This window comes from Melopsittacus undulatus, chromosome 3 (genome assembly GCF_012275295.1).
Source record: "Melopsittacus undulatus isolate bMelUnd1 chromosome 3, bMelUnd1.mat.Z, whole genome shotgun sequence".
Taxonomy (NCBI): domain Eukaryota; kingdom Metazoa; phylum Chordata; class Aves; order Psittaciformes; family Psittaculidae; genus Melopsittacus; species Melopsittacus undulatus.
Window position 1 is genome coordinate 7,294,937 of NC_047529.1, and position 26,207 is coordinate 7,321,143.

Sequence of the window (26,207 nt, forward strand, 5' to 3'; positions counted from 1 at the left end):
GCATCCCCCAGTTTTAAAGGGGTGAAGCTAAACAGTTCTAAACCTTCTTGTACTGTTATGTGAGTGAAATTCAGACTTTTTTAGGTCCACATCACCTGCACGACTGGACTTAGCTTGTGTACACACCCTGTTCAAAGTGAAACTCTTTGCTACTCTGCTTTTACTACGTATCCCACTAAACTTCAAGCTAACTATTTAAATAAACATTAGAGGACTACACAAGCACTAAATGAAGCCTGCTTTTAATTTCATGCACCATTATTTGTTAAATGTTTAAGCGCACACTGTCTGAAACCAGAGATCTTTGTATTTCACGCTAAGTCAGTTAAAACATCTGGTTAGAATTTGTAAAGAAGCTGCAAGGAAAAGCACCTGTGCTGTCAAACTTCACAGATTTTAAGTTAGGTAACTAAGGGTACCACTGTCCAGTAAAATGCCAATGCTTTTGACAAGGAGAAGCACAGGCAGGACCCACACAAGCCCCCATCTAGCATCACCATGTTGTGTTAGTTTTTCCAGCTGGTTTTCTCACACAGATAACAGAGGCTGCCTATTCATCTTTGTCCACCATCAAATATAAACTTGTGAAGTCATAAACTTGCAGTGGATAAAACAGATTACCTGAAACTTCAGGATTACGCCCTGCTCAAATCCTTTCCTCTGCATCACTCAGAAGACACAATAATGTTTCCATAGCATGATTCCTTTGTTACAAAACCATGAATGATACTGCAAAGTTTAGAGTGATGCAGCACCAAAATATGAAGTAACAATAACACCGTGCAACGACAGTCACTGGCAGTCTTGTAACTGTTTCAAGTATGAGGCTTTTTCTCTCCTCAAGAAGCATAACTTGTAGTAGGAAAATTCATATCCTCTGACTCCTAATTGTCCAGACCCCTGCTCCCAGGAGGGGTATCTGACACAAAATTCCTAACAGAGAATGTGTCAGCATTATCCTTCTGCAGACACTGCTCATTTGTGAAATGAAGTACAACTTAAAAAATACAGGAATAGACAAACATTTTTCTGCTAAGGAAAGAACAAATATCAGATTCTAACTATGTCTTTCAGCTTATTAATTTCTAATACTTTATAAGAAGCTTTAAAAGAACAATTCAAAAGATTGGCATTGTTAAAACCCAGATTTCCTGCCAGTGAGATGACACAAACATTTACTTTAAGACTACATTCCACAAACTTGGCCACATTTGAAAGGAATGATGAGTAAGAAAACCCTCTGTTCTTCTGCTTGGAAGGTATTTGTGTCTACAGAACACCATTCTTCAACTGTGTACCAAGCCTTCAATGCTCTTCAACTAATGATACCAAGGCCATTGAATTTACAAATAAATCTAAATTTCATTTCTCTCACCTCCAATTCAACCACCAATTGTACATTATCCATAGCAAGCTGGCTCCGAGAAAAGATGAGTGAAGCACATCTGCCATTAGTTTGCTCATCACCTGCTGTTTAAACAGCACTCACTGTTTAAGCCAGGCATTCCCTAGCTGGAAGGATTCCCAGGGCTCTGTGGAGAACTCAAAGAGTTCTGTAAACAGGAAGCGCTGATCTGATGGCAACTGCCAAAATCAGCTGTTCACCCCTCCAATACAAGGAACGCTCATTTTGACTTCTGACAAAACCTTCTAGATCTGCTTCGTTAAAGCGATTTGAAAAGAGTATTTTTTGGCCTTGTTCTATTATAATTCTGGCAAAGTTTGAGAAGCCCACAAAATAGGGCTTAAAGAAAGGCTAGCAAGGAAAGGATCCATGCCAGCAGCAAGTAGTCTGGAAGCCCCAGTATCCTATTGCTTCACAACAGTAAGAAACCCTGCACCACGCCAAACATCCTGAGATATCCACTAGCACATCATCTATGAAAACTCACAGGAAAACCCCCCTATTTGATACAAGTCTTTTGTTTTAAGTGCATGCTTAAGTTATGTTTTTAACTGTTGTGCTACAGTAGCAAGGCATAACTTTGCATTCCACCTGCAGAGTTGCCAAGTTGTCTTATATTACACTACTAGCTACAAACTTGGTACTATGCCACTGGTCAACAGCAAAACGTATTTGGGTTTTGAGGTTTTCCTCAATCAGTTTTCATTCTAGATTTTATCCTTTCTCACCAAATACAGAATCCAAGCACTTCACCTGCACACACACAAAGAGGTGGCTTTACTGTTTTTCTCCCATGTCAGCACTACCCCAAAGTACAACTGAGAAGATAAGACACATAGGTGCTGTCAGGCAACACAAACTTGCAGTGGTAAGTTTGTGAAGACACAAGACAGACCTATCCCTAACTAAAACATGAAGCTTTAAAAAGGAATTATAAGCCCTTTTTTCCCCACATTTTCCTATCATGTCAAGCATTACTTGGGTCCTGTTTCTCATTCTTTTCACTTTCCCTTGGGTTTTTTTTGGTTTTAAAGTGTTTTCCCAAAGCAATGATGTCACACTGCTAGCCTGGTATCCCTGTCTGCACAGCTCCGCTCTCTCTGCAATTGATAACTTCAGGTATGAAACAAGCTTTAGCAACATTAACCATGTTTTTAAGCCCAATACAAATACTTGCACATTTTCAGTAAAGAATACAATGCATGTATCACAGACTAACAAGTTACCATTTAAAATAAAAACACCTGCTATGCAAATTGGTGGCAAAATACATTTGGACTAAACAGAAAGAGAAGAACTGCATTTCTGCTAGCAGGTACCAAACAAGAAAAAAGAAAACCCAGAAAACTCAAAGCAACTTAAAGCAGATATGTCAACTAAAAAAAACCTGCATTTTTTGGTCTTCTATCAGACAGTTTCCATGAATTACTTGGCAGTAGCTTTCTACTTTCTGTGTGTGTGTGCATGCACTGACATGAAACTGCACAAAGCTATGCATAATTTGTGCTTGCTTTTAGTACTCCTTGCGCAATAAATTTTGAGAGTATGAACTACAGATCTGACTTTCCTGAAGTCAGTCACTTCCATACAGCACCTTCAGAGTAGGGCTACAAATTAGTGAAGCTATTGAAAGCATCCTCCTTAAAGGCTTGCTTTGGGTAAATAAATCCCAAATTTTGTGACTCAGTGCACTGGAATCATAGAATAGTTAGTGTTGGAAAGGACCTAAAGATCATCCAGTTCCAAACACCCTGCCATGGGCAGGGACACCTCACACTAAACCATGCTACCCAAGGCTCTGTCCAACCTGGCCTTGAACACCATCAGGGATGGTGTTCAACTTCCTTGGGCAACCCATTCCAGTGCCTCACCACACTAACAGTAAAGAATTTCTTCCTTGTACTTGATATAAACTCCTCCTGTTTAAGTTTGAACCCATTACCCCTTGTCCTGTCACTACAGTCCTTAATGAAGAGTCCATCCCCAGCATCCCTATAGCACCCCTTCAGATACTGGAAGGTCTCCACACAGCCTTCTCTTCCCCAGGCTGAACAGCCCCAACTTTCTCAGCCTGTCTTCATACAGGAGGTGCTCCAGTCCCCTGATCATCCTCGTGGCCTCCTCTGGACTTGTTCCAACAGTTCCATGTCCTTTTTATGTTGAGGACACCAGAACTGCATACAATGCTCCAAGTGAGGTCTCACGAGAGCAGAGGGGCAGGATCACCTCCTTTGACCTGCTGGTCACGCTCCTTTTGATGCAGCCCAGGATACAGTTGCTTTCTGGGCTGTGAGCGCACACTGAAGCCAGCTGATGTTCATTTTCTCATTGACCAAAACCCCCAAGTCCTTCTCTGCAGGGCTGCTCTGAATCTCTTCTCTGCCCAACCTGTAGCTGTGCCTGGGTTTGCTCTGACCCAGGTGTGGAATTGAATGAAGTGTACATCACTTTCTGTAGAAATTAATTTCATCATGTAAATAGCAAAACAAAATCTGTTTGTCCAAAGCATTTAATTAGAACATGCAGTGGTTTTGAGGCTTGTTATATTTAAAAGGGTTAACATGACGGATAATTTGTATTAATGTTCCTAAACCACGAATTCTAAAGTATGCAATTGTACACCACAGGCAATGATTCAGGCAGGAAATTCTTTCTTCAAACCTCTCCGGGTATTCTGTGACTCACATAACAATTGAGATATTTCCAAGGGTTTTCCTTTAGATTTCCTAAAATATTCTTCTGTAGTTCGATTTAACATTTTTCAGATGTAACTCAACATGAATCTGAAGCCAACTGCAACATAAGGCTTCAACAGAAATCACTATAATAAGTATCTAAATTTTATTTCATAGGCTTAGTTGCATTTTAAACCATGTTATGCAATGGTTAGGCAATTAGCCTCACACACTTACCAATAAACTTATTTTGCATAGTCTCTAGGAGAGCTTGGTGGGCATCTTCTGTTTGCAATGCACATGAACATTCTCTGGCCAGTATGGTTCGGACAAGGTGCTCTCCACAACCTAAGGAAATATCGAGATTGGGAACAATCAAAATATAGGAATCGTTAGGAGGAAACACTGTCATTATTTTACATCATCACAGCCAAATAAAAAATAAAGGGTGGGGGGGAAAGGAGAGAGGTCAGTATGAGAGGTTTCTGCCATACTTTTTTATTCTTTAAAGAGAATGACGCTGAGTCACACAAAAATTTAACAATGTCAGCAGTTTTTCTCTCAACTTTCCTGGAATTTCTACTGCACAAAGTCATAAACCAAAAGTTAAATACAGGAAGAAGAAACAGAACTAGTGAGCATAAACAGAAATAGTGAGAAGAAACAGCCAGACTGTCTCTGACTTGTCATCTTTATCCAGATCCTGCAATCCTCTCTCAAAGAATCCACTTACTAATCATTCTCACAGGAATGATACTTGGAGGCAACTCTTTTCAAACCAAGAACATCTTTAGCGAATGCCACTAACTCCTCTACATGATGCAATCTTCTACTTAGCCTTTGTGATTTAGCCTTTTGTCAGCAGAGAAATACATGAATTTACCTGTGGTTTTTCTTGACAGGATGGCTGCTCATTGGACTCCTAATAAAAATTCCTGTAATTTTTGCATGTTTGAGAAACAAAAAAGCTCCAACAAAACAAACATTGCCTCAGTGCTTCCTGTAACTATCTGCTGAAACTTGTTGGAGACAAAGACAAGCAGGCCATGAGTGCTACTCTTACTATCAGAATGCTTCCACATCTGCTGCTTTTCTCCCTTACTCTTTTCCATTCCTGTACTGTGCTTTGGTACATACAGCTATAGCTGAATGGTACAGTGTGTGTTTATTGGATCAGCATTTTCTTGGACAGGGAAACACTCTGGTGACACCTTCTGTATGTATACTAAACTCATTACTCCTATTTGCTGACATTTTTCCTCAATGGCAGGGAAGCAGGTGAAGCAGCTACAAGAGGTCTAACCATGTGCTGGTTAAGCTGTAATGTGCTACCCCGTTGAGAAAAAAAGGAAAACGCACAACTAACTTATAGCTGCAATATTACAAGGATTTCAAATTATCTACATTTAGATAATTACAATTTGATCAGATCCCAATTATCTACATGCATATTTCTAGCAAATTTCTCATGACAAGGTGACTGGCTTTCTCATGACTGGCTCCATAGAAAATACTGTTACTAACCAGTTGGATTTATTAGCTCAGGTGCAGAACTACATAAATACATCTACATAGCTTCCAGAGACAACTTATGGCTGGAAATGATCTAGCTGCTTTCTCGTGGCAGAGAGCTGGAGCTGGTAAGAAATCCAATCTAAGCTGCCTTGAGAGAAAGAGCAGTCTCCATGGATAAAACTCACTTTACTGGAAGCACTAACAAGCCCAGAACAGAGAAAACTGCGCAACTCCAGCTGAAGGCAGCCTAGATCTGGCACAAGAAGAGAACTAATAAACAAACCCAATCCAAACTGGCTCCATTGCAGCCTGCTGAGCTGCACGGCACATTGATATGCTTCCCAATGTGCTGAGTTTAGAGCACTGACTGGTTTGGGCACAATGCTGCACAAACACACATAAGCAGGTCTAGTGCTGCCTTGGAGCTACTTACAGACTGTCTTCTTGTCCTTCCCATCATTTGGAAGCAACACACTGCAACAATCTCGCCTGCGTGGTTACTTTTCACACAATTATACCCTTCCCCTTACAGGCAAAGGGAGCTTAGAAACACTGTTCTTCAAACATTGCTAACACAGAAGGGAAAGAAAAAAAGGACCCCCAACCTCCCCATTTCCACTGCTAATGGGCAGTGTCTCCTGATTAATACAATTCAATTTAACTGAACTGTTTGAAGTGGGGTACTTTGGCATTGAATCTACATACAATTTGGACATCAGAAAGGCAAAAAATCCTCTGTATAGCAAACAGATTGAGTATAAACCAGTTATAAATTTAAAAGAAAACTTAAGAGCTGAAATACTACAACAATTACATAGCAGAGGGAGGAAGTTCTTGAGAGCACAAAAGAAGTGTTTTCATTGAGGTTAGCTCTCAATAGCTCTTGAGCTATTGAGAAAAGCATCCTAGTTAGGACAGTATCAAGAGACCCACACAATACAGTGTCCTCAACAGGAGGGTCTATCTATTCATTGCCTCATTATTTCCATGCTCGAAACTTTTGTCCACAAGAGAATTATCTAATATTTATTCCAGACTAAGTAATGTACAAAGAACACACAAAAACCTGCAAGTGCATTTTACCCATGGCTCTCACTGAATCATTATGAAGTTTTACAGTTTAGAACAAAACTTCATAATGCTCCAGCAAAAGCTTAGCAAGTTGACTTGTTTCTTGAAAAGAACCTGCTAATACCTTTAAATATCTCTAAATAGAACCCTGTGTGGTAAGAATCATGGGAGTTAAAATGTGAATCAAGCAAACGAGTCTATGCATTTCCTATGCATCGAGTAATGAAAGCAGATGTTACTACACAACTTTTGACTAATTCCTAATAAACTGGTGTCAAAAAGACAATAGCCATTTTTCAGTATGATGTATAATGTTATTTTCCTCCCAAGACAATGGCTTTATTGAAGAGTTCCCATAATATTAAGTCTGCTACAAAAAAAAAATTGAGAGAAAATTTAATATGGGTTAAGAACAGCTGCAGCTCACTGATGTGATCCAGGATCAACCACAAGGAAAGCAGCCCTGCAATTCCACTAACACATCACACATCTCTACATCCCCACAGACAAAGTCATTTCTTTCTGTCATATTTATGTCAACCTATAAGGCAGCAAACATATAGACTGCTGCGGGCAGTGTACGTACGAATATCTTTCAACACATCACATGCCAGCAATCTGCAGGGACAGATAACTAAGGAAAATAATCCCCCATTTTGAAAAGAAAGATTGGTTACTGAGTGCAGTTTTTGATGTAGGAACATCTATTTTGAACAAGAAAAATAGCTAAGCAGTGATTCACATACTTTGACCAGAAAAAGAATCACCCCAATTATTCCAACAGAATTGTCCTTCCTATTATCTCAAGTTAGAACCAAATACTGGAGTCTGAACTGTCTTGCAGGTTTAGCAGACCTATATGTCTCTGCAGTCTCAAACTAGGAAAACACTGTAGATAATACTAGGACTAGACACAAAATAAATGTACACAGAATTATAGCCATCAAAAACTGATTTATAACATATAATATAAAGTTGTGGGCTTAAGTTTATAGTTCCATTCACTTGTAATCCAACCACCAGCATTAGCCAACTTCTGAAAAACTTATATTAACATGACTCAATCCAGCAACTACAGTGAAAGCTACTTAACACATTACTGTATCAAGCACATAAGCTGATGAAAATGTAAATCTAGTTCATTTGCTCAACTATCTCACAGTACAGTACATTTAACTGCATGTATTAGTATACTTTGTGGGTTTTTTCACTAAATAATAAGAATTTTTCACTTCTACATGAAAGTCTCAAATACACTTGTTTTAGCAAACTTCCGGTAAACAGAGTTTAAATCAATTTATTATCTTTTCCCAGTTAAGATGATGACTTCTTCAGTAAACTGAAGCTCATAATATCTGAGAGGCAAATACTTTGCAATGACAGACCAAATCTTCCATAGGAGTGACTCAAATGGAGATGACTATCTGGAAAAATTTACTGGGTTAAAATTAGTGCTTCTCACTAAAATAACTGTTTCCTATAGTGAACTAATTATTTCCCTTACAGTAATACTGTGCAAACACAATGTTGCCTGCTCATAAACCCTCTGCTGACAAAAATACTACTGTTGTTCCATGTTTGCAGGGCTAAGTAACATCAGATTGCCTCCTCAGGGATCTCTATGGTCAACGTGAGCAATGTTTGTACAGGAATCACAGAATCCCAAGGGTTGGAAGGGACCTCGAAAGATCATCTAGTCCAACCCCCCTGCAAGAGCAGGGTAACCTAGAGTACATCACACAGGAACTTGTCCAGGTGGGCCTTGAATATCTCCAACGTAGAAGGCTCCACAACCCCCCTGGGCAACCTGTTCCAGTATTTAGATAAACTCTGCCTGACAAATTTGGTGGCCTTCTATGATGGGGCTACAGCACTGTGGGATAAGGGAAGAGCAATCAGTGTCATCTACCTAGACTTGTGCAAAGCATGTGACACTGCCCTGCATATCACCCTTCTCTCTAAATTGGAGAGGCACGGATTTGATGTATACCTGGTCGTATTAGTAATGAACAAGGCTTAGCAAAGTCAAGTTTTATGAACATACGAACCACTGACCATTATGCTGCAAAGCCAGGCCCAGTCTTAGCATTTAAAGTATTGTTCATCTGTACACATATAATGCTTTTTAAGCTCCAAGTCTTTTCAAACATTTTGTTTTGTTTGGCTTGTCAGTAAATGAAAACAATTCATTCAATGGTGTACCACTGGATAGGTGCATGCTGCAGCACGGTAACTATGGAGACAATTCAGATGCTGCCTGTGAATGTGTCATCTGTTGAACTGAGAAAACAGATAAGGCAGTAATATTGAAGACAGAGCTTTGTATTTTGTATTTTTCCTTCTTAAATGACCTTTAATAGTTAAAAGCTCTATTCTACTAGTTAGCGTATGCACAACTTTCACAACAACCATGGTACATGGGACTTCTTGTGGCTTTGTTTAGATTTTTTAAGCTCATTAACATCTCTTATTTTCAGCTATTGGATACAATTTTACACTGCATATTATTTTGAAGAAAAGGTAAGAAATCTGACCTGTAATACTTGAATTTTAATCTAAACTTCTGCACCAAACAGTAACTAATACTCAATCCAGAGGTTATACAAACCTTCACTTGCTGTAGACTTTGGTCCTTAATTTGAGTTCCATGCAAGAAATTAAGGATTAAATTACTGTTTTTTCCTCAGCACAGTGACCTCTCAAGTAGATTTCTAATGCTTAAAATAACCACAACAAGAGGAGAAGGATCCCAGCACAATATAAGCTGAACGTCCCATACAATGCATGCTCTGCATCTTATAATGTTCAACCAATGGAACCAAGATGGCAAATGAAGGGAAGGCCTTCTGCAGCGCAAGGGCCTCTGAGCAGCGTGTCAGAAAGAAATTGTTTTTCTGCTTCTTTTGATGGGAGATGCTTTCAAGTCAGGAAATTAGAAGCAGGTGTGCCAGAGGGCACACACACATCCATGCACCACACTGAAAAACACGCGTTTTCAATTTTCAGACATGAAAGAGACTCCTGTTGAATGGAAGGAGAAATGAAAATCTAGCTTGCTTTCTGCAAGCCATAAGCAGAGAGCTTATGGAGCTTTGACAAGCTGCCGGGGCCTGCCTAGCTATTGAAACATACTGTACCTCAACACGAAAGTGTTGGAACTTGTTTTAAAGGAGTACAAAATGGAAACTTGCGCTACTCACATTCATTCGAGAATGGAAAAATTAATCTAGTTTACTGAACTGCCAAACTATGACTCTTCTCTTTTCAGAAGCTTAAGACAGAAGTTACAGGTTATCTATATTTTATTATCTATTCCATACAGCAGAGCCTGAATCTAGTCTTCTTGTTTTAACTTTCACTTTGTCCCTGTCAGTTAAATAATAGTACCTAGATGTGTCAGTTAACAAGTTAAAAAACAACCACTTCTGCCTTACTTCCTGAGTAACTTCTAGTTATGCCTAATAGGAACACAGTGAAAACTGTATTTTAGTAAGCTCTGGTTGTCATTTCCAGCATCTCTAGCTGACTAAAAACATGCAAGCCAAGGGTTTTAAAGAACAAAATCTAGTACATTAAAAATATCTGATGAGATATCGATAAATTTACTTACATATTAATATAAAAATTGAAAGTGTAATTCTGAAAAGACATTAAATGTTACAGTCCAGCAGAATGCACTGCAGTGCTAAACTAAAGTTGAGTAACTTTCAGCTTGCTGCGCTCCTATCAGCTGCTGCATCTTGCCTGAGTACTAGCTGGGGAATTTTTAACTTACTGACCTGCTGCCAGGAAGAACACCTGCAAACAAAGTCCTGTCCAATTCCTAAAGCATTGATCCTAGAGGGATCAATGGAGCACATTCTTGCTGCAGACACAAAATCCTTAGATGATTTAACTTCCAAAGTAATGAACACTTACTAAGAATATGCAAATGGAAATCTTCCAAAAGGCTGTCACTTCAGTAAATTTGGGTAGGTTTCAAAGATAACAAAACCCAAATTCAACATCCAGACAAACTGTGTCTAAAGTATCTTCTCTAAGAAAAGGTGGAAAAACACCTCCTATAGCTTTAAGTTTTTAATGTGGGCAAAATAAGCTAAAACCACTCTGAAAACACATCCAGCTTTTCTGCAATTTTACAGATAAGGGGGGAAAAAAGCTAAAGGGTTAAAATATGCCAAATGCATGAATCCTTCACTTCTAAATAGTGGAAAATGCTAGATAACTTGAACTTTTTAAGAAAGACCTACTTGTTTCAATTAGCATGAACAAGAAGAACTTCAGGTATACCTTCCAGAGAGGTTAGAATGTCGGAAAAATGTAGTTCCATTAAAGAGGATGTGCATCTTACATTCTTCTTTATGTTGAATATATTTTAAAAGACTAATTTCAGCTATACTGTAAAAGAAAAAGCAACCTCTTTTTTTGCCTAGCCCTTCATCAGAAGCTTTGTTGCTAGATCTCCTTGTAAAAATACTACACCTTTCCAAACTATGTCACTTTCGCCATATAAAACTCATAGGAAAGGAAAGAAAATATTAGATTATGTATTAGCTAACTAAATATACCCAACTATTTTCTCCCTATCGCAGACATAAAATGAGAGTTCAGTTTGCTGTTATCTCCATTTCATTTTATATTCTTTCACCCACTTCAAGCCATTTGGGAAATACAGCAAACAGGAACCAGTGTTCAGAGTTCAGGTAATAATGCTCAGAGAAGACAATGCTACACATTTGGCTGCTGCCCCAGGTTATGAACATGTTGCTCTGTGAGAAGTGGCTCTTCTGCAGCAGACTACCACTTCTAAACAGCCCAGGCAGCCTCATGCTTACAACAGATTATTACATTAAGCCCAATTAAAATTTCAAGAGGCAATAAGCACTCTTTGATTATTGCATTCATCCACTTCTGCTTCACAACAACCCTTCCAAAGGCAATTCAAACAACCATTAGGATTATTTTGTGGACAAAACCCTCAGCTTTGAACACTGTGGTACTGTGTTTAATTGACTGCTTCTTAATGCTACCATTCCCACAAATCATCTCTGCCTGTTGCTTCCTCTCCTTCACACAGCCTTGTGGTGGTAGTGAGTTAGTTCAGACACCACATGCTATAGCACTGAAGCCTCCAAACAGCATCTGGATGCAAAGACTGAACTTTTGACAGAAGCATTCACTTCAGAGGTAAATACTGATCTGTCTGGAGATAGACTTCTTTCTTCCTCTACCCTCTGGTTCACTGAAATAATGACATAACTCCTCTCCATATGGAGCCGCTCCATCTGTGATGCATTAAATTACCTATTATTCCCAAAAACTTACAGGACAAGACTGTTTTTGTGAGATAACACATTTTTCTACAAAGGGATTAACTGTATCGTAATATCTATCTCATACAGTTTAGCTCAAACCTATACAGGATGCAAGATTCATATGTGAAATTCCACTGGATGTTTGGAGCACGGACTGAGATGGACGCAGGCCAGACAGACAAGTGACACCTGCCAAGGATCAGCAGTCCCTGGATCCCAGAACACAGCCACCACTATTCTCAATGTATGGGAATCACAAAGCCAAAGTGGTATATCACAAGCCAATTTATCAGCATTAAAGCTTCCGTGAAAAACATTTACTCTACAGATTTGCACATTACTGTCATTCCTGTTGAAAATGAGTTTTCAAGAAAGAATCTATGCTTCAATGGCATCCATAAAGAGAGACCAAAATGCTGGCTGATGGCATAGCTCAACAATCAATTGAATAAACACAAGTCATCTCCCCATAGGTGTCATTTCCCAGTTCACATTACCTGTTCCATTTTGTTAGCAAAAGCACCCATGAGGCACACAATGAACTGGAAAGAAGAACAGATATGTACAAAAAAACTGAGCAGGAAAAGGCAGGAGGAGGAAGAGTGGATTTCCTTACTCACTTATTCCCTTATTGATAAGGATTTCAAAAAACAAGAAAGCCCTCTTTGAGCATGGGGCTGGATTAGGTGATCTCCAGAGGTTCCTTCAAGCTAAGAAATTCTGTAATTCATCACAATACAAAATGTGCTATTTTTCACTTCATGGAATGATGCATCATATGTCTATGTATGCCCAGATTTTAAAGTATTTTGATGTAATCCCTAAAACACCTTTACGAGAACAGAAGCCACTGCTTTTGACCAGAACCTTAACAGCCAGTCCTTTAGTGTCCTGGTGAATTCATAACACAGTAAGTTGTTAAGGAAATAAGGGCACATTCTGCTTATTTATACAGAAAACACAGTCTGTGCATGTATTCCTAAAACACTGCTGTTATCTGTGTCAGTTAGGAACAGGGGAGAAGAACAAGAGACGTAATGGAAAGACTTTTCCCCGACCGCATTCTCAACTCCATGGCAGTTTGGGTCTGTCAGTCTGATGTCCCTGCCATTTTCTCAACAAAACAAAAAATAATTGATTTGTCAAAAAATGCTCAATAGATTTACAGATGCTACTGGTTTTCTTTAGGATTATAAACCATAATTAAGTCCCATTTAAATTCTCCCTAGGACATCTCATCACTGTACCTTTCTTGTATCAAATATTCTTGAATGGATTCTATTGCAAGCTGGAGCCTTTGCAGCTTTGTGTTACAGCACTTCTGCATTGTGTAAATAATGTAAGACCTTCTGTCCATCTTCAAAATGCAGTATTAAAAGGTTTGCCGGCTTCAATGGCTGACACACATACACAAAGCACACCAGCCATGCATGAAGAAGAGTAAGTGTGCTTTCTACTACCTACTGGTGTAAAGATGTAAAAGGGAATGTCACAACTTATTCTCAGTCTCTACACTTCTACTCAAAATCTATTTTATATTTAAGGTTCTGTGTATCCAAAGAGAATTAGCACTTTTCAACTTATCTCCCATAAAAAACACAGCCTGCCTCTTATCCTAGTAGTATTACTTCTGGTAGTATCTACTTCTGGTAGAGTTAGTAGATGAATGTTCACAATCATCATGAATGTTCCAACTGGGGAGGAGATTCAATGTCACAGATGATACTATTTTGAATTAGATGAATATACACAAAGTCTTTGATTCCTATTATGTTCAGGAAAAACTAGGAAATGCTTTCTCAAAGTACAGCCAAAAATATAGGCTATTGTTTCTCCTGCATTTGGGTTTTGTTCACAATGTTTTCCCTCCAAATAATACCCATCTTCCTGTGTTTACATTCATATACCAACAAAAAACACTCACTAAAAAGTTTCAAGGGGCCTCCCAAGTGTAGTTTTGGCCTCTTTTTTTGAAGGAGTACTTAAAGAAAAGGCTGTTCCATTTGTTTCTGTGTGCATGTGCAAATGTGTGCATGTGTGCATGCATGAGCTTGTAAAGACCAAATTGGCTTCCACTATGTTGAGTAAAACCCATACTTTAGCTGTTACTTACATTTATCCTAAATAAAGGCCACTGGTAATGCTCATGTAATTTAACAAGATCTCACTCAGTCTCTACCATCACTCTCGTGGGGAATGGCACTTGCATTGTGTTGTTACATGTCACAGTTAAGGTTGCTCAGGCATCTTAGCTATGCAACTGAGACATTCTCTGAATTCCTTGAGTTTTAACACTGCTTTTGAGATACCTACAGAATTTCTGTGATGTTTATTCTTCAGTTCAAATAAATTATCACAACCATATTGACCAAAAAAACCCAAGACAATAATACTTCAGAGTTCATATGTTGAAAAGGTTCCAAAAATTGATACAAAACCTGAATTTTAGACCAAGAGTTACAGATTAAACCTTTATATTCACAGCCATTCCTAAGCTCCACCGTCTCCCCCATCCTGTCTTCAGAAAGTCTTCAGCTATTGGTTTCAGTTGTCCTACCCCGTGTCAAACTGTAGCCATAAAATACGAGTTTTGCAATAGCCTGTATTTTATAAACCACAAAGTAACTTTTGAAAATCCCCAAAAAATAAAACCACAGAAATCTGGTTAAACAAGGCCAACAGACTGTTAGAGGTAAGAAAATACCGTTTAAGAACTTGAAGTCACACCCAGACAAGTTCAGAACCACCAGCACCGGCAAATTCTATACAAAAATCACAATAAAAATGGTCAAGAATACTTGAGGAACAACTTGCTAAAGGCATAAGAACTAATACCAGATCCTCCCTGAATACGCAAAAGCAGGAAGCCTGCCACCATCCACAGGGAAAACAGGAGATGTAAACGCATGTCTTCAAATGAGAAATGACCATTGGAAGAAAGCAACATGAATTTGGAAGTACTTTTAATGAAGTAATTTATGGTGATGCCTCTTGCCCCCCTCTCCCTTTTCTTCACGGAAAGGTATTGAAAGCTGTGTCTCAAACTGAAGCATAAATAGAAGGATTTTAGAAATAAATTAATAAAAACCACAAGAATAAACCCTACTGTGTAACTAACTGTGGCACTGAAACTAACACTTTTCTTTGCCCAAGAAAGCTTCTACAAAGGTAAACCACAGAATATGAAAAACATGCCAAGCAAAATTTAAATAACTGGTCTTCTAAGTACAAGAAGAAATGAGAAATCTCAAGAAAGCCATCCCGACCTATTGAAAACAAATATATTTCCAGCTTATAAAGTCACAAATTGCTACAAGCTTGGACAACAGAATGGAAGTGTTTTTCCTGGTCACATATTTTAACTTCAAAACCTGCAAACACCCTCTCTCTGAAACAGGACACCAAACTATCTGGAGCTCTGGTTTGACCCAGAGTGACCATTCTTACATTCCTGCCAATTCTGCAATGATTTCAACGTGCAAGAGTTTGTATTCTGCATACTTTGAATTACTATTCCAAACTCTCCTCACTGCACAGGTTCTCCCCAACCTGTTCAATCTCTTGCTGATCATAGCCTTCAAATCCCAAAGGCATGAGCAATTTCCTAAGTATGGAATCAAAATGGTTTACAAAACCTGGTCCTTAAAAATTGCTGGTAGGAAACTAATGCCAAAGAACATCCCTTTTCAAGACTAAATATATAGCCTAATATAACAATTCTAAAGACTTGAATTTTTACCTATCACAAAAAAAAGTTACAACCAACACAAATGTGAAACCTCTTACTTCCCAAGGAATCATAAAGTTAGAATTATTCAGTTTAAGATATACTAATACCTAATGATTTTGAGCATAATTTCAATAAAGCTTTATGGGAATCAGAGTTAAACTTTTCATTCAAGTTTGAGGTTTTTCTAATCCTAAATGTGCTTTGATGAATCAGCTACTCTGAGAAGTCATTTAACAATAAATACTAAGTCTGCGCTCACAGTACTCAAATACACACAGCAACCATAGGCTAATTTTCTTCTTTTTTCCCTTGCTATAGAAGAGAAAATATTCCCTGTAAAAAATGTTAAGCTAAATTTGTGCCAAATTTACCACCTAAACACAAATTAAAGAGACATGAAATTAAAACAATAAAATGTTATATTGTGAAAACCACGGAAACCTAAGCTGACTTTAAATTTCAGTTATTTAATGTACATATTTTAAGTGCTTTTACATACAGTGTATAATGAAACATGAGTTTTTATTTATATGTGACATGCAAGTTTCATTTGTTGCTGTTTTTTTAAATGCATGTTCACACAAAACCAGTTCAGAAACCTACAAGAAGGGGGTATAATCACTATTACAGATATAGTCTAGTCTGATTTTAGGTACACCAAGAGACAACACTTATATTCTCTTAGAGCTTTCCAAATTTTAGGCAGCACCTTTATTTTCTAAAGATTTCAGGCAACAAAGATATATGTTAACATTATTTTCTTGCTCAGCCTTGGCAATTTCACCTTTTGAATATTTGCAGATGTTTATGCCCCCATTCCCACTCCTGTTGTCATCCAGCCAAGCTGTAAGTTTCATTCTTCCAACCTTTCCTATAACTTAATTTTTCCATCCCTCTACCCCTTAATTAACTTCATGGTCCACATTGTTGGATGCTCATATTTTAAACAAAAGTCAGGCATCAATATATTTTAAAATGGCACTAAACATAAATTACATTATAAAATAAATCATTATGAGCTTCTGAAAATGGAAAAAAGAATGGTACTGATTACAGAAGAGTTCTCGCTTCCTGTAAACATTTCTATCTTGCACTCTCTCCCTCTCTCTCTCTCTCTCACACACACAAACACTTTAAAGGAAAACCAGAAACAAGAGTTTAATTAAACACCACGAGTCTGAATTTCAAATCACTGAATAAACAGATGGCCATGCTTCATAGACCGCCAGCAGTCTATTCCAATTAACTGGGATTGGTATTAATGCAATGCCATGGAAGCTAGAGGATTTGAACCAAAGTAACACACACAAATATATATGTGCAATAGTTATAAATAGTATAATGTTATTACCACTATATAAAATTGGTAGCAGCAAAAAGAAAGGAGGTTTCTATTTAAGACCATCATTAAACCCAGACATCTCTAAGTGTATTAGGGTGCTTCCTGGTACTTGTATAGACTTCAAATCCAGCTGACTTTGTAAAGAATGGTTTTAAAAGATTAAATAAAGGTGCCCTCAGCTTTTCTACTAACAATCTCTAATACTGGACTTATACTCAGTATTATTATGGTCCCCAGTATGGCAACATTTAAGTATATTGGCTTACATAGGTAAGCATTTATTAAACTAAAACTAATACGATGTTCCTTGAGTAGAAAGATCTCCAACATTTCTGCATTCAGTAGAACTTTCCTTTGCCTAAGTACTAAAAAGGACACTTGTTACTACTAACACTGAACTTAAGGGTGAGCATCTACACAAGTTTTCAACAGTGTGAGACAGACTTAAATATATGGGAAATTAGACATGTATAGGACTTCACAAGCAACACAGGCTATTTCTGATGCTCTTCAGTCTCTGACAAATTTTAGTTCTACAAACTGTTACCTTGCTCCTCCCACTGTTTCTGTAACAGGACTCTAATTTTACAGTACTTGGGTAATTTACATTACCTAAGTCTGAAATCTGCATATTATTTTCACTTCTCTCTATACTGACCACTGTTAACTCTGACTACTGTGTTTAGCACAGTATTAGGCTGGTAACAGCACTTCTTTACAAGAGAACAGGTCCTTTAATGCATAGCAAATGCAGTACATCCCTTCAGTGCAATACACGATGAAAACTCAGATGGCTATTATTTAAGCAAAAAGACAAAAATAAGCAACCAACAGGGATCAAATCATGGATTTAAAGACAGTACTGAGAGATACATAGATTTACATGTAAAGAAATCATATAAATGTATAATGTAATCTGGAAATAATGTTAGTATTTTAATTCACCATTCCTAGAAATACCTTAGTTGGAAATGGCAAACTAATTATTGAGAAAGACTGTAACTTTTTGAAATATTTATAAAAGTAGTAAATACCTGAAGTACTCACAGCAGTGGAGTAAGGGGTATGAGCTCCTGTGTTTTCAGCCCAGCAGCCACAACCATAAAGAGCTGCCTAAGGAAGAAGGGCATCTTTCATAAGTCTAAATAATCAAAGTGTTTTGTTTGCTCCCTCCCCTGAAAAAGAAAATTAAGCAAATCCCCCAAAAAACAAACCAACCTAAACCCAAAAGTCCCAACAAAATAACACCAAACCACCAACAAATAAAAACCTCTAAGAAAAATCCAAGTATTAATAGAAAAGATAAACAGAAAATCATAACAGTCTATTACAATTACATCTATTACAGTCTATTACATCTTTCTTTCACTGTTTTTCAAAACTGAGTGACAATCACAGACATATGGTAGTCTAACCTAACTTCACAGAAAATAAGGGTACAGGTATCAAAAGACAAAATAATGCCGGCTCTTCCCTGATTACATGAAGTCCTTTCCGCTCTGCTATTCCAAAAGAAAACCTTAAATGCATTTCCAAACTACTTTTAGGACAGTAGAAAAAGTCAGCCAAGAATACAGCTGTACACCCATGGAGTATGACATTTCCTATGTACCTCAAAATTCCTTTACCTAATAACAAAGAATGCCTCTACCTGATGTGTTCTTCCAATACCTCTGTCACCTCTATCAATTCACAAGATCATTTAAAAATTAATTAGGACAGCTTTCCTAAATATTGATGAAAGCTTTATTTAAAAACTACTCTAATTATTTAAGAGACTTTTAGTGGTATTAAGTAGATATCTTTCTTGGGCAAGCCCAAAAAATTAACTTATTAATACCTCTGACAAAAGGTAACTAACTATGGGACAAGTTCTTACCTATTAACATTTTATAACACTGATGGAGGACCCTGAAAACAAAACTTGCATTCCAATACAGTGGTAATGCCTTCAGAGTTTAATGGGAAGGAAGGGAGAACATCAGTTTGCTCCCTCAGCTCTTAATACCACAATTGCTTGTGACACTGAAGAGTCATTCCCAACTGAAAATTTATAATCACCTGACCAACTCTTCCAGGATGCTTTAGTGCTAAGCCTCCACTGGAGACAGCAGCAGCAACATTTCCTTCTTGGTCCACAACAACTGCACCAACTGTATCCAGTGTTCCTGAGTCATTCTCCTGCAGGACACACAAACAGAAACAACCAGTAAAAACAGTATATTAAAGTCAGCTTATGTTTCTCGGGAGTATGCAAACTTACATGCACAAAACCAAGTGACAGGCCTAGCAACAAAATGGATTTGTTATCATACATGTTTTGCTGCCATTGATCTTCCAAAAATGCATTCATGCCTCAGGCAGGACCTAAAGAAAACTTCTCTGAAAACAAGAAGGTAATAAAATATCTCAGAACTCATTAAATTACTAGACTACCTGAACGTACTCACAAAAGTACCAAAAATGGTTTTTCCTTAGTGGAAACTATGGAAACTTGTTCACTAAGAAATGATTCAGCTACCTATTCCAAAGATGTTGTGTCAAATGCCTTTTTCAAAAGCTCTGAGATGGCATTTTCAGAGACCCTGATCTCTAAAGCTATGTAAGAAAAAAAGAATCCATAAGATTGAACAAGAATCCAAAGAAGATGCTTACCATGTAAACAGAAAATTCTGATATTCTAACCAAGATGCTATGATTTCTATACAGGGAAGAACTACCAATGTGATGAAGGTTTTGTTATTCATCCCCTGCCCCCCTTTATCAAAGGAAACTATGCCCATAACAAAAAAGCTTGATTAATAGACAACTAGAGATATGAAAATCAACCCATCAATGTTAGGAAATGACAAAATTAAGGCCACCTGTTTAATCTTACTTCATATTAAATCAAACATTTGGAGCTCCCATAATGAACGCGAATACATTTGAGAAGGATGAGGCTTAGAATGATCAGTATGTTTTCCATATCATCTGACAGTGAAGAAGAAATGCTTGCAGCCTTCTTTGCAGCATCTGTAAAACTTTGCTCAATCTACCATCCATCTTCTACTTCGGCTCTCGTATAAAATATATGCCTTCTGTAGCTATATTACTAATTTCTGTTTTAAATGATATTTTAATCAAAAAAGCCCACAAGCATTTACAAGTATATGTTGCACAGAAATTTTCTTCACCATTATTTCCTTTCAAATAACTATTTCCTATCTGTACTTGCTGTAAATTCAGTAGTATAGTTTGCTTGCTCTGGCTCAACGTATTTTTAGATGCTGTAATTTAGGAGGCTGGAAATCTTTACCAAGGGAAGCATTTTTTTAACCTGGCCCATACAACCTTCTGAAGGAAGCCTATATCACTGAAGCAAAGTTTTTCTTCTCAGTAATATAAATCGGGGGGAAAGGGGGTGTGTTTGCTATCAGCAAAAGAATCATTGTTAATACTGTATATATTCTTACTCCACAAACTGAAAACCAGCAATGACCAGTTCTATTCCATATCCAATGGGAAAAATACATTGTCAGATCTTTCTAGACCTATTTTTATGTTTCCTCCCGTTTCAACATTATTGACTGACACATTTAGAAGTGACACCATGAATCAATTCTGTAGTTCAGTACTAAAAATCTACATTTGTAAACCAAACTGATGACCCTACAATTTCTGAACCAGTAAATGAAGAGCTCATCACAATTTTACAAAGGAAAAACTTTACTTCTCCACACAAAAAGGCATTTTGTGCCTGAGAAGTTCCAGGAAGAATGCAGCTGGTAAGAAGACTTTCAATGTCTCACATTTCAACTCTTCAAACCATATGAAGGCTGAAAATCCCAGGATCCCATCAAGATAATCAGAAGAAATATGTTAAACAGTACAATTCATGAAGTCTAAAATAAGTCCAAATTCTATACGGGTCCAACAAGGACTAACCAAGATCCAGCTTGTTTGCCATTACTTTTATGCATTTGATGCCTTAATTTAGCATGTTTAAAAACAATTGCAAATTCCAAAGGGACCTAGATTATTACTTGGTGAACAAATTCCACATCTGACTTCAGCTAGAAATTTATACTAACATATCCACTACAGAAGCAGTTTGAGGGTTTTAACAATATAGTATTGCAACCTAAAAATAATCTATGATGCACTTAATATACATGGAAGAACTGAAGGTCAATGTGAAAACTAAGACCTCATATTACTTACTTAGCACCTTGCACAGGAAAGGAAGTTAATTTCATTAAATAATGGACCAAATATTCAAACTTAGCTAAGAACACACACAAAGGAAGATGCTCATCTGCACAAAAGCAGAGCTCTATCAAGTATTTTGTAAATCTCACCCTTGCTTTCTTCTGTACATAAGAAAACACAATAAATAGTCCTCATTTTACAAGCCCCTTATGAAGGAGTTAACAGTTTAGGAGAGCTCTACCCAGTGCCCGCTGAAAGATAACTACACACTGGACATTTTGACTTGAGATGTTCTGAAATGCCATAAAAAGTAATTACCACTGAAGAAATTAATGGCTATATACTATTACCTAACTATCCACATGAATAAACAGGATTTTGTATTTCATGACAATTAGATCAAGACTGCCCTAAAAATATGGGGTTTCACAGTATCTTCCTACTCAAAACAGGGCAACACATAAATCTTCTATTATGTCCCACACTGCCCTTTACGGGAAACAGAGAAAGTACAGTAGTGGATATAAACACAGTAGTGTTGTTATAAAATAATATATCAACCATTAATATACTTTGGTCTTTTAAAATCTCAGCTTTAAGGTGCTCTTGATGGAGCACTTGTGTTGATTAAAGCAGCATTTAGCAAGCATTTATCAAGGCAAAAGGCAATCTTTTAAGCAGCATTTTATTTATTAAAGTATTTTAATTAATTAATTTAATTACTTTAAGTTATTTATTGTTTAATTATTACCTACATTCATTTAATTAATAAATTTATTTAATAATATTGAATAAATATTATTTAATTATTAATTAATTTAATTAATTAAAGTATTTTAAAGAAACATTTATAAATCCATCTTAGAAAAGGGAAAATGTCACTATTCTGTGAGCATTGGGACCAATTCATAAATACCAATTTCTGGAAACATTTTCCTCTAGGAAAATTGACAGCATAATGTACTCTCATAGCAATCTAATCTTGACAGTGTATGCATGACTGGTACAACATTCATGTTTTTGAAAAAGGGGCAGTTAAGATCTAATGCTACAAAGCTTGATAAACAAGCCTAGTTGTTCCAGTTTAATGGCTGCTTGGTATGTAAATAGAATATTTGGTCTGACCTCTGTGTTCAGAATGCGGGAATTATTTCACACTGAATTCCACAGATTAGTTTTGTTTTGTTTTTATTTTAACTGGAATGGATCAAGTCTTTATCTTTCTTTTCCCATATTTTAAAGTATACCTTTGAAGTCTAAACAGCATTATCATCATGAAAGATCATTTCAGTATGGATGTGGGACAGAAAATTTATTTCTTTAAGGGAAAGGAAATGCATAAAATTCAAACTCCTGTTCAAAGTGCAAGAATAAGTAAAACTGACATAAGGACTCCAACAGCTGCTGCTACTCTTACGATTGCCTTCAAACTGCCTTAAAAAATTGATGTGAAGCAAACTTTAAGTGATCAAAATTCACCATATATAATGGGAATAAATACATAATGCTATGCACTGACTGTTGCTCACTCAAAGTGTTCAAGCTGGAACTGGCTAAAAGTTCACAGGATATATTTAAGATGATCAATGACAAGAAATGAAATGCACTAAATACTGAAAGAAATAATGCTTTTCTGTTGGACAGATGTATTTTTCTTTTCTAAACACATTCATTAGTATTGTCCCAGTACAGTAGCCGAAGAACATGAAACTGAATTCAAACTGTTGTATACATACTTGAGTACATGTGTTAAGCTAGGCAAAAACAAAGCAGTTTTAATAAAACTTACAGAAAATCATATTATTTATGGCAATAAATAACTACCCTATAAAAAACTAACTTGGAAACACTAACCTATATAAAAGAAATTACAAGCACTGGAAGTTCTTAGGGCCACTTATTCAAATCAAGGACAGGACAATTCCTCTTACAACTTCAGCAGAGCCATAAGAAAATCTTGTAATAGCAGAAGACAAATTAAAAATAGGGCTTTTGGCCAAACTGCTAAGCTTTTTTCAATGACAATTTCCTCTGGTAGAAGACAGGCTGACTATAAGACAACAAACATTTACTTCTGATGTTTACTGGTGCTTGAAGTGGGAACTTCAGAATGGTATCTGGCTGAATTAACACATCATACAGTCACCCTATGAATGTGTTTACTCAGTTCACACAGAAACAAAAATGATTTCTTAGCTATGTAAATCAATATCTAAGTCACTACAACTTTCTACACCTTCACAATTTGTTGAAGTCATTAACAGACTGTGTGCAGCCTCAGAACCCTCTACAAATCCCACACACTGGGTAAACAATGAAAAACACAGCAAAGAGAAATCCCATTTATTTGGGAAGTAAAAGTCCTTTAGTAAGTTACTGCCAAATACTTTCTACATAATCTTTATTAAATTTTAACAACCTCTCATTCTTTTTGAGGTTGGTACAATTTAACTGTTACTGAAAAGTATTTTGTAAAACAGTATGTTTCGTTTTAGCCAGTAAAATTTATCAAGAGCTAAAACTTCCAAGTACCTTCAGCCTTTTTCAGTCTGCAATATATCTCCTCACATAGGCCTTTTAGTTATGATTCCCATTCAACTTTAACTTTCTTAACATCCTTTCTACCTTGCTCTTCTCCCAACTTCTAAAATTTCACAGATGAAAATATGACCAGAATTTATAACAACTGTGCAGCAGAAGCACATAAACTAAGCTCCAGCATAGGGCTGAAGCAGGTGAGGCAAACCAGACAATGAAACAGCTGCTAAAGCAGCCCTGCTGGAAGGGACAGGTCTGCAGCTCCAGAGGAGCACAGCAAATTGAAAAACTGAATACTTACCAGTTAAAACTTAACTTTGACAAGATTAACTTCTAATTATACAAGTATTTAAAGGGATTTTAAACAGTTCTTTTTAAACCTTTTACGGGAGCTCAACTTTGACAGGGGAAATTTTGGAATGACTCATCCCAAAGAAGTTTGGGGTGCCTCATCCTTGCTAAATGACCATTTCCTAATAGCTTAGAAAGAATTATTCTACTTTTGGGGGTGTTTGGGTTTAGTTTTTTTTTAGAATTTGCTCTTGTAGAATTTGATTTTTCATTTCCACTTCATTTTGAAAAACTGAACTTTATGTAAGGCTGCAACTGTCTCACACTCTGGGGATAATGTAAGCAGTCTACATTGATAGCATGGTTTGATTTTCATCCCCCCGTCATGGATAGGAAGTTGACAAGACCAGTGTGTTGTTACTGGATTACTTACCAGTGAGTAGAGCTCTATTTGATCACCTCCTTTACCTACCACCATTGGCCTTTGGGGTTCTCCCACAAGCGCTGCACATGACTCTGGAGCCCTTGAAATTTCAAATTGCAGGTTGGTAAGCTCATGCATTGGCATATGTTTCAAGCATTGACTTGCCCCTTATTACATGAACATCAATACTGTACAGAGACCCCTCCTCCCTCAAGTTACATTTTAATACTGTTAGTTTCACAAGGAGGTACGTGAAGTCCTGTAACTAATAACTAACTTCCTCCCCCCTCTATCCTTACAGAACATAAGGTCTCATGTACTTGAAAAGAGAAGTTTTAGCACCCTGCTTGGGGAAACTTCTTATCTAAGAACACAGAATATAACTGCCTAACTTATCACTGGCTTACATTTGCACAGAGTATAGGGAATAAACTTTCTTTGTCAGTTCTCTGGGATTTATATGTTATTTGTATCAACATATGCAACTATGTAAGGCAGTGGTCAGTTCAGCTTACCAAAGAAAAGAGAAATGGCCAATCTGAAAACCCACAGGCCCCAACTAATGCATAGGAATTTAATGAATGAGGCATATTTTAATATTCAACAGTAAACACAAATACTGTGATGGACATTTGAGAATGTTAAAAAAAGCTGTAAATTCAAAATAATAGTGAGGAGAACAGAGGGAATCCTAACAGTTTTGTAGTACAAGTAATATGGGCCATGTCAATGCTAGATGCATGCACAGATGCACATGTTTACCTACCTGATATTTCAAATTTCATCAATTCCAGCTCCATAATGCAGTGCGCTCAGGGAACATTAAAAAGTGGGAAACAGTGACAGAGATCCCAAGCTAAAGAAAATGTTTCAGTAAATAATTATCTGTTTGTGTTTACATTTGTCAAACTTCCAGTTCAAAATGAGCAAAAGAATTTTCATAGCACAAACAAGATACAAAGTGACAGTTTGGTTTTCAAATAGCAAGGCAGAAAGTTTTAGTTGTACTAAGTTATGATTATATCTGTCATTATACCATTAGGATGGCCAACAAGAAGTGGCTTCTATTTCTACATTAGTTTCATCATATATAACATTAAATGCATTAGCAATCTGCTATAAGTTTAGGATGACACAAGAAAATTTTAGGCAGAACTAACCTTTTCATGTGATTGTCTTCTTTTCTTTAGATGAATAAGATCTGTTTCCACCTTTTCAGCCAACTCCAACTTCCTCTTGTTCCTCTTAAAAGCTGCTAAACTAAACCCTACGAAAATAGTTCAAAAGCATTTAAATAATTACAGTTTACTTAATTTAAACAAATATTGATAAGTTGACATTTTGGAAGTCTCATCCCCCACATTTTTACTGATGCAAAACACACCAATAAAAATGCCAACAACTAAGTATTTCAGTTTCAGTACAAGATGTTTACATTTTTTCCTAAGTTAAAAAGTTCTACTATTGTTCAGCAACAGTGATGGGTAAAATATCTGCTAGAAACAACTCGCTGAACACATATGGAAGCTATGTTGGTCTAAATGTCTCTCTGGCACAGAAGCAGCACTGCACAGAAGAGAACGGAATAAGTGGCTTGTGTTAAAATTATTGTTTTTGACTGCTGACAAGTAAATAGATACCATGTGAACTCATTCTGATATCCATAAAATTAGGCTACTATTTTATTACCTTAATTGCATATGTGTATAT

At 37.0% G+C, this 26,207-nt stretch overlaps 1 protein-coding gene across 2 annotated transcripts in view; it reads right to left on the reverse strand.

Moving 5' to 3' along the window:
* Positions 1-26,207, reverse strand: part of TASP1 (taspase 1) — an 84,788-nt gene that overhangs the window by 24,661 nt on the left and 33,920 nt on the right. For both annotated transcript variants that reach the window (XM_034061155.1, XM_034061154.1), the window contains exons 8-11: positions 25,658-25,764; positions 19,115-19,234; positions 18,088-18,166; positions 4,318-4,428 (exon numbers count right to left, since the gene is read on the reverse strand). In XM_034061155.1, the coding sequence (XP_033917046.1) occupies positions 4,318-4,428; positions 18,088-18,166; positions 19,115-19,234; positions 25,658-25,764 (417 nt within the window). The remainder of the gene's footprint in view (positions 1-4,317; positions 4,429-18,087; positions 18,167-19,114; positions 19,235-25,657; positions 25,765-26,207) is intronic.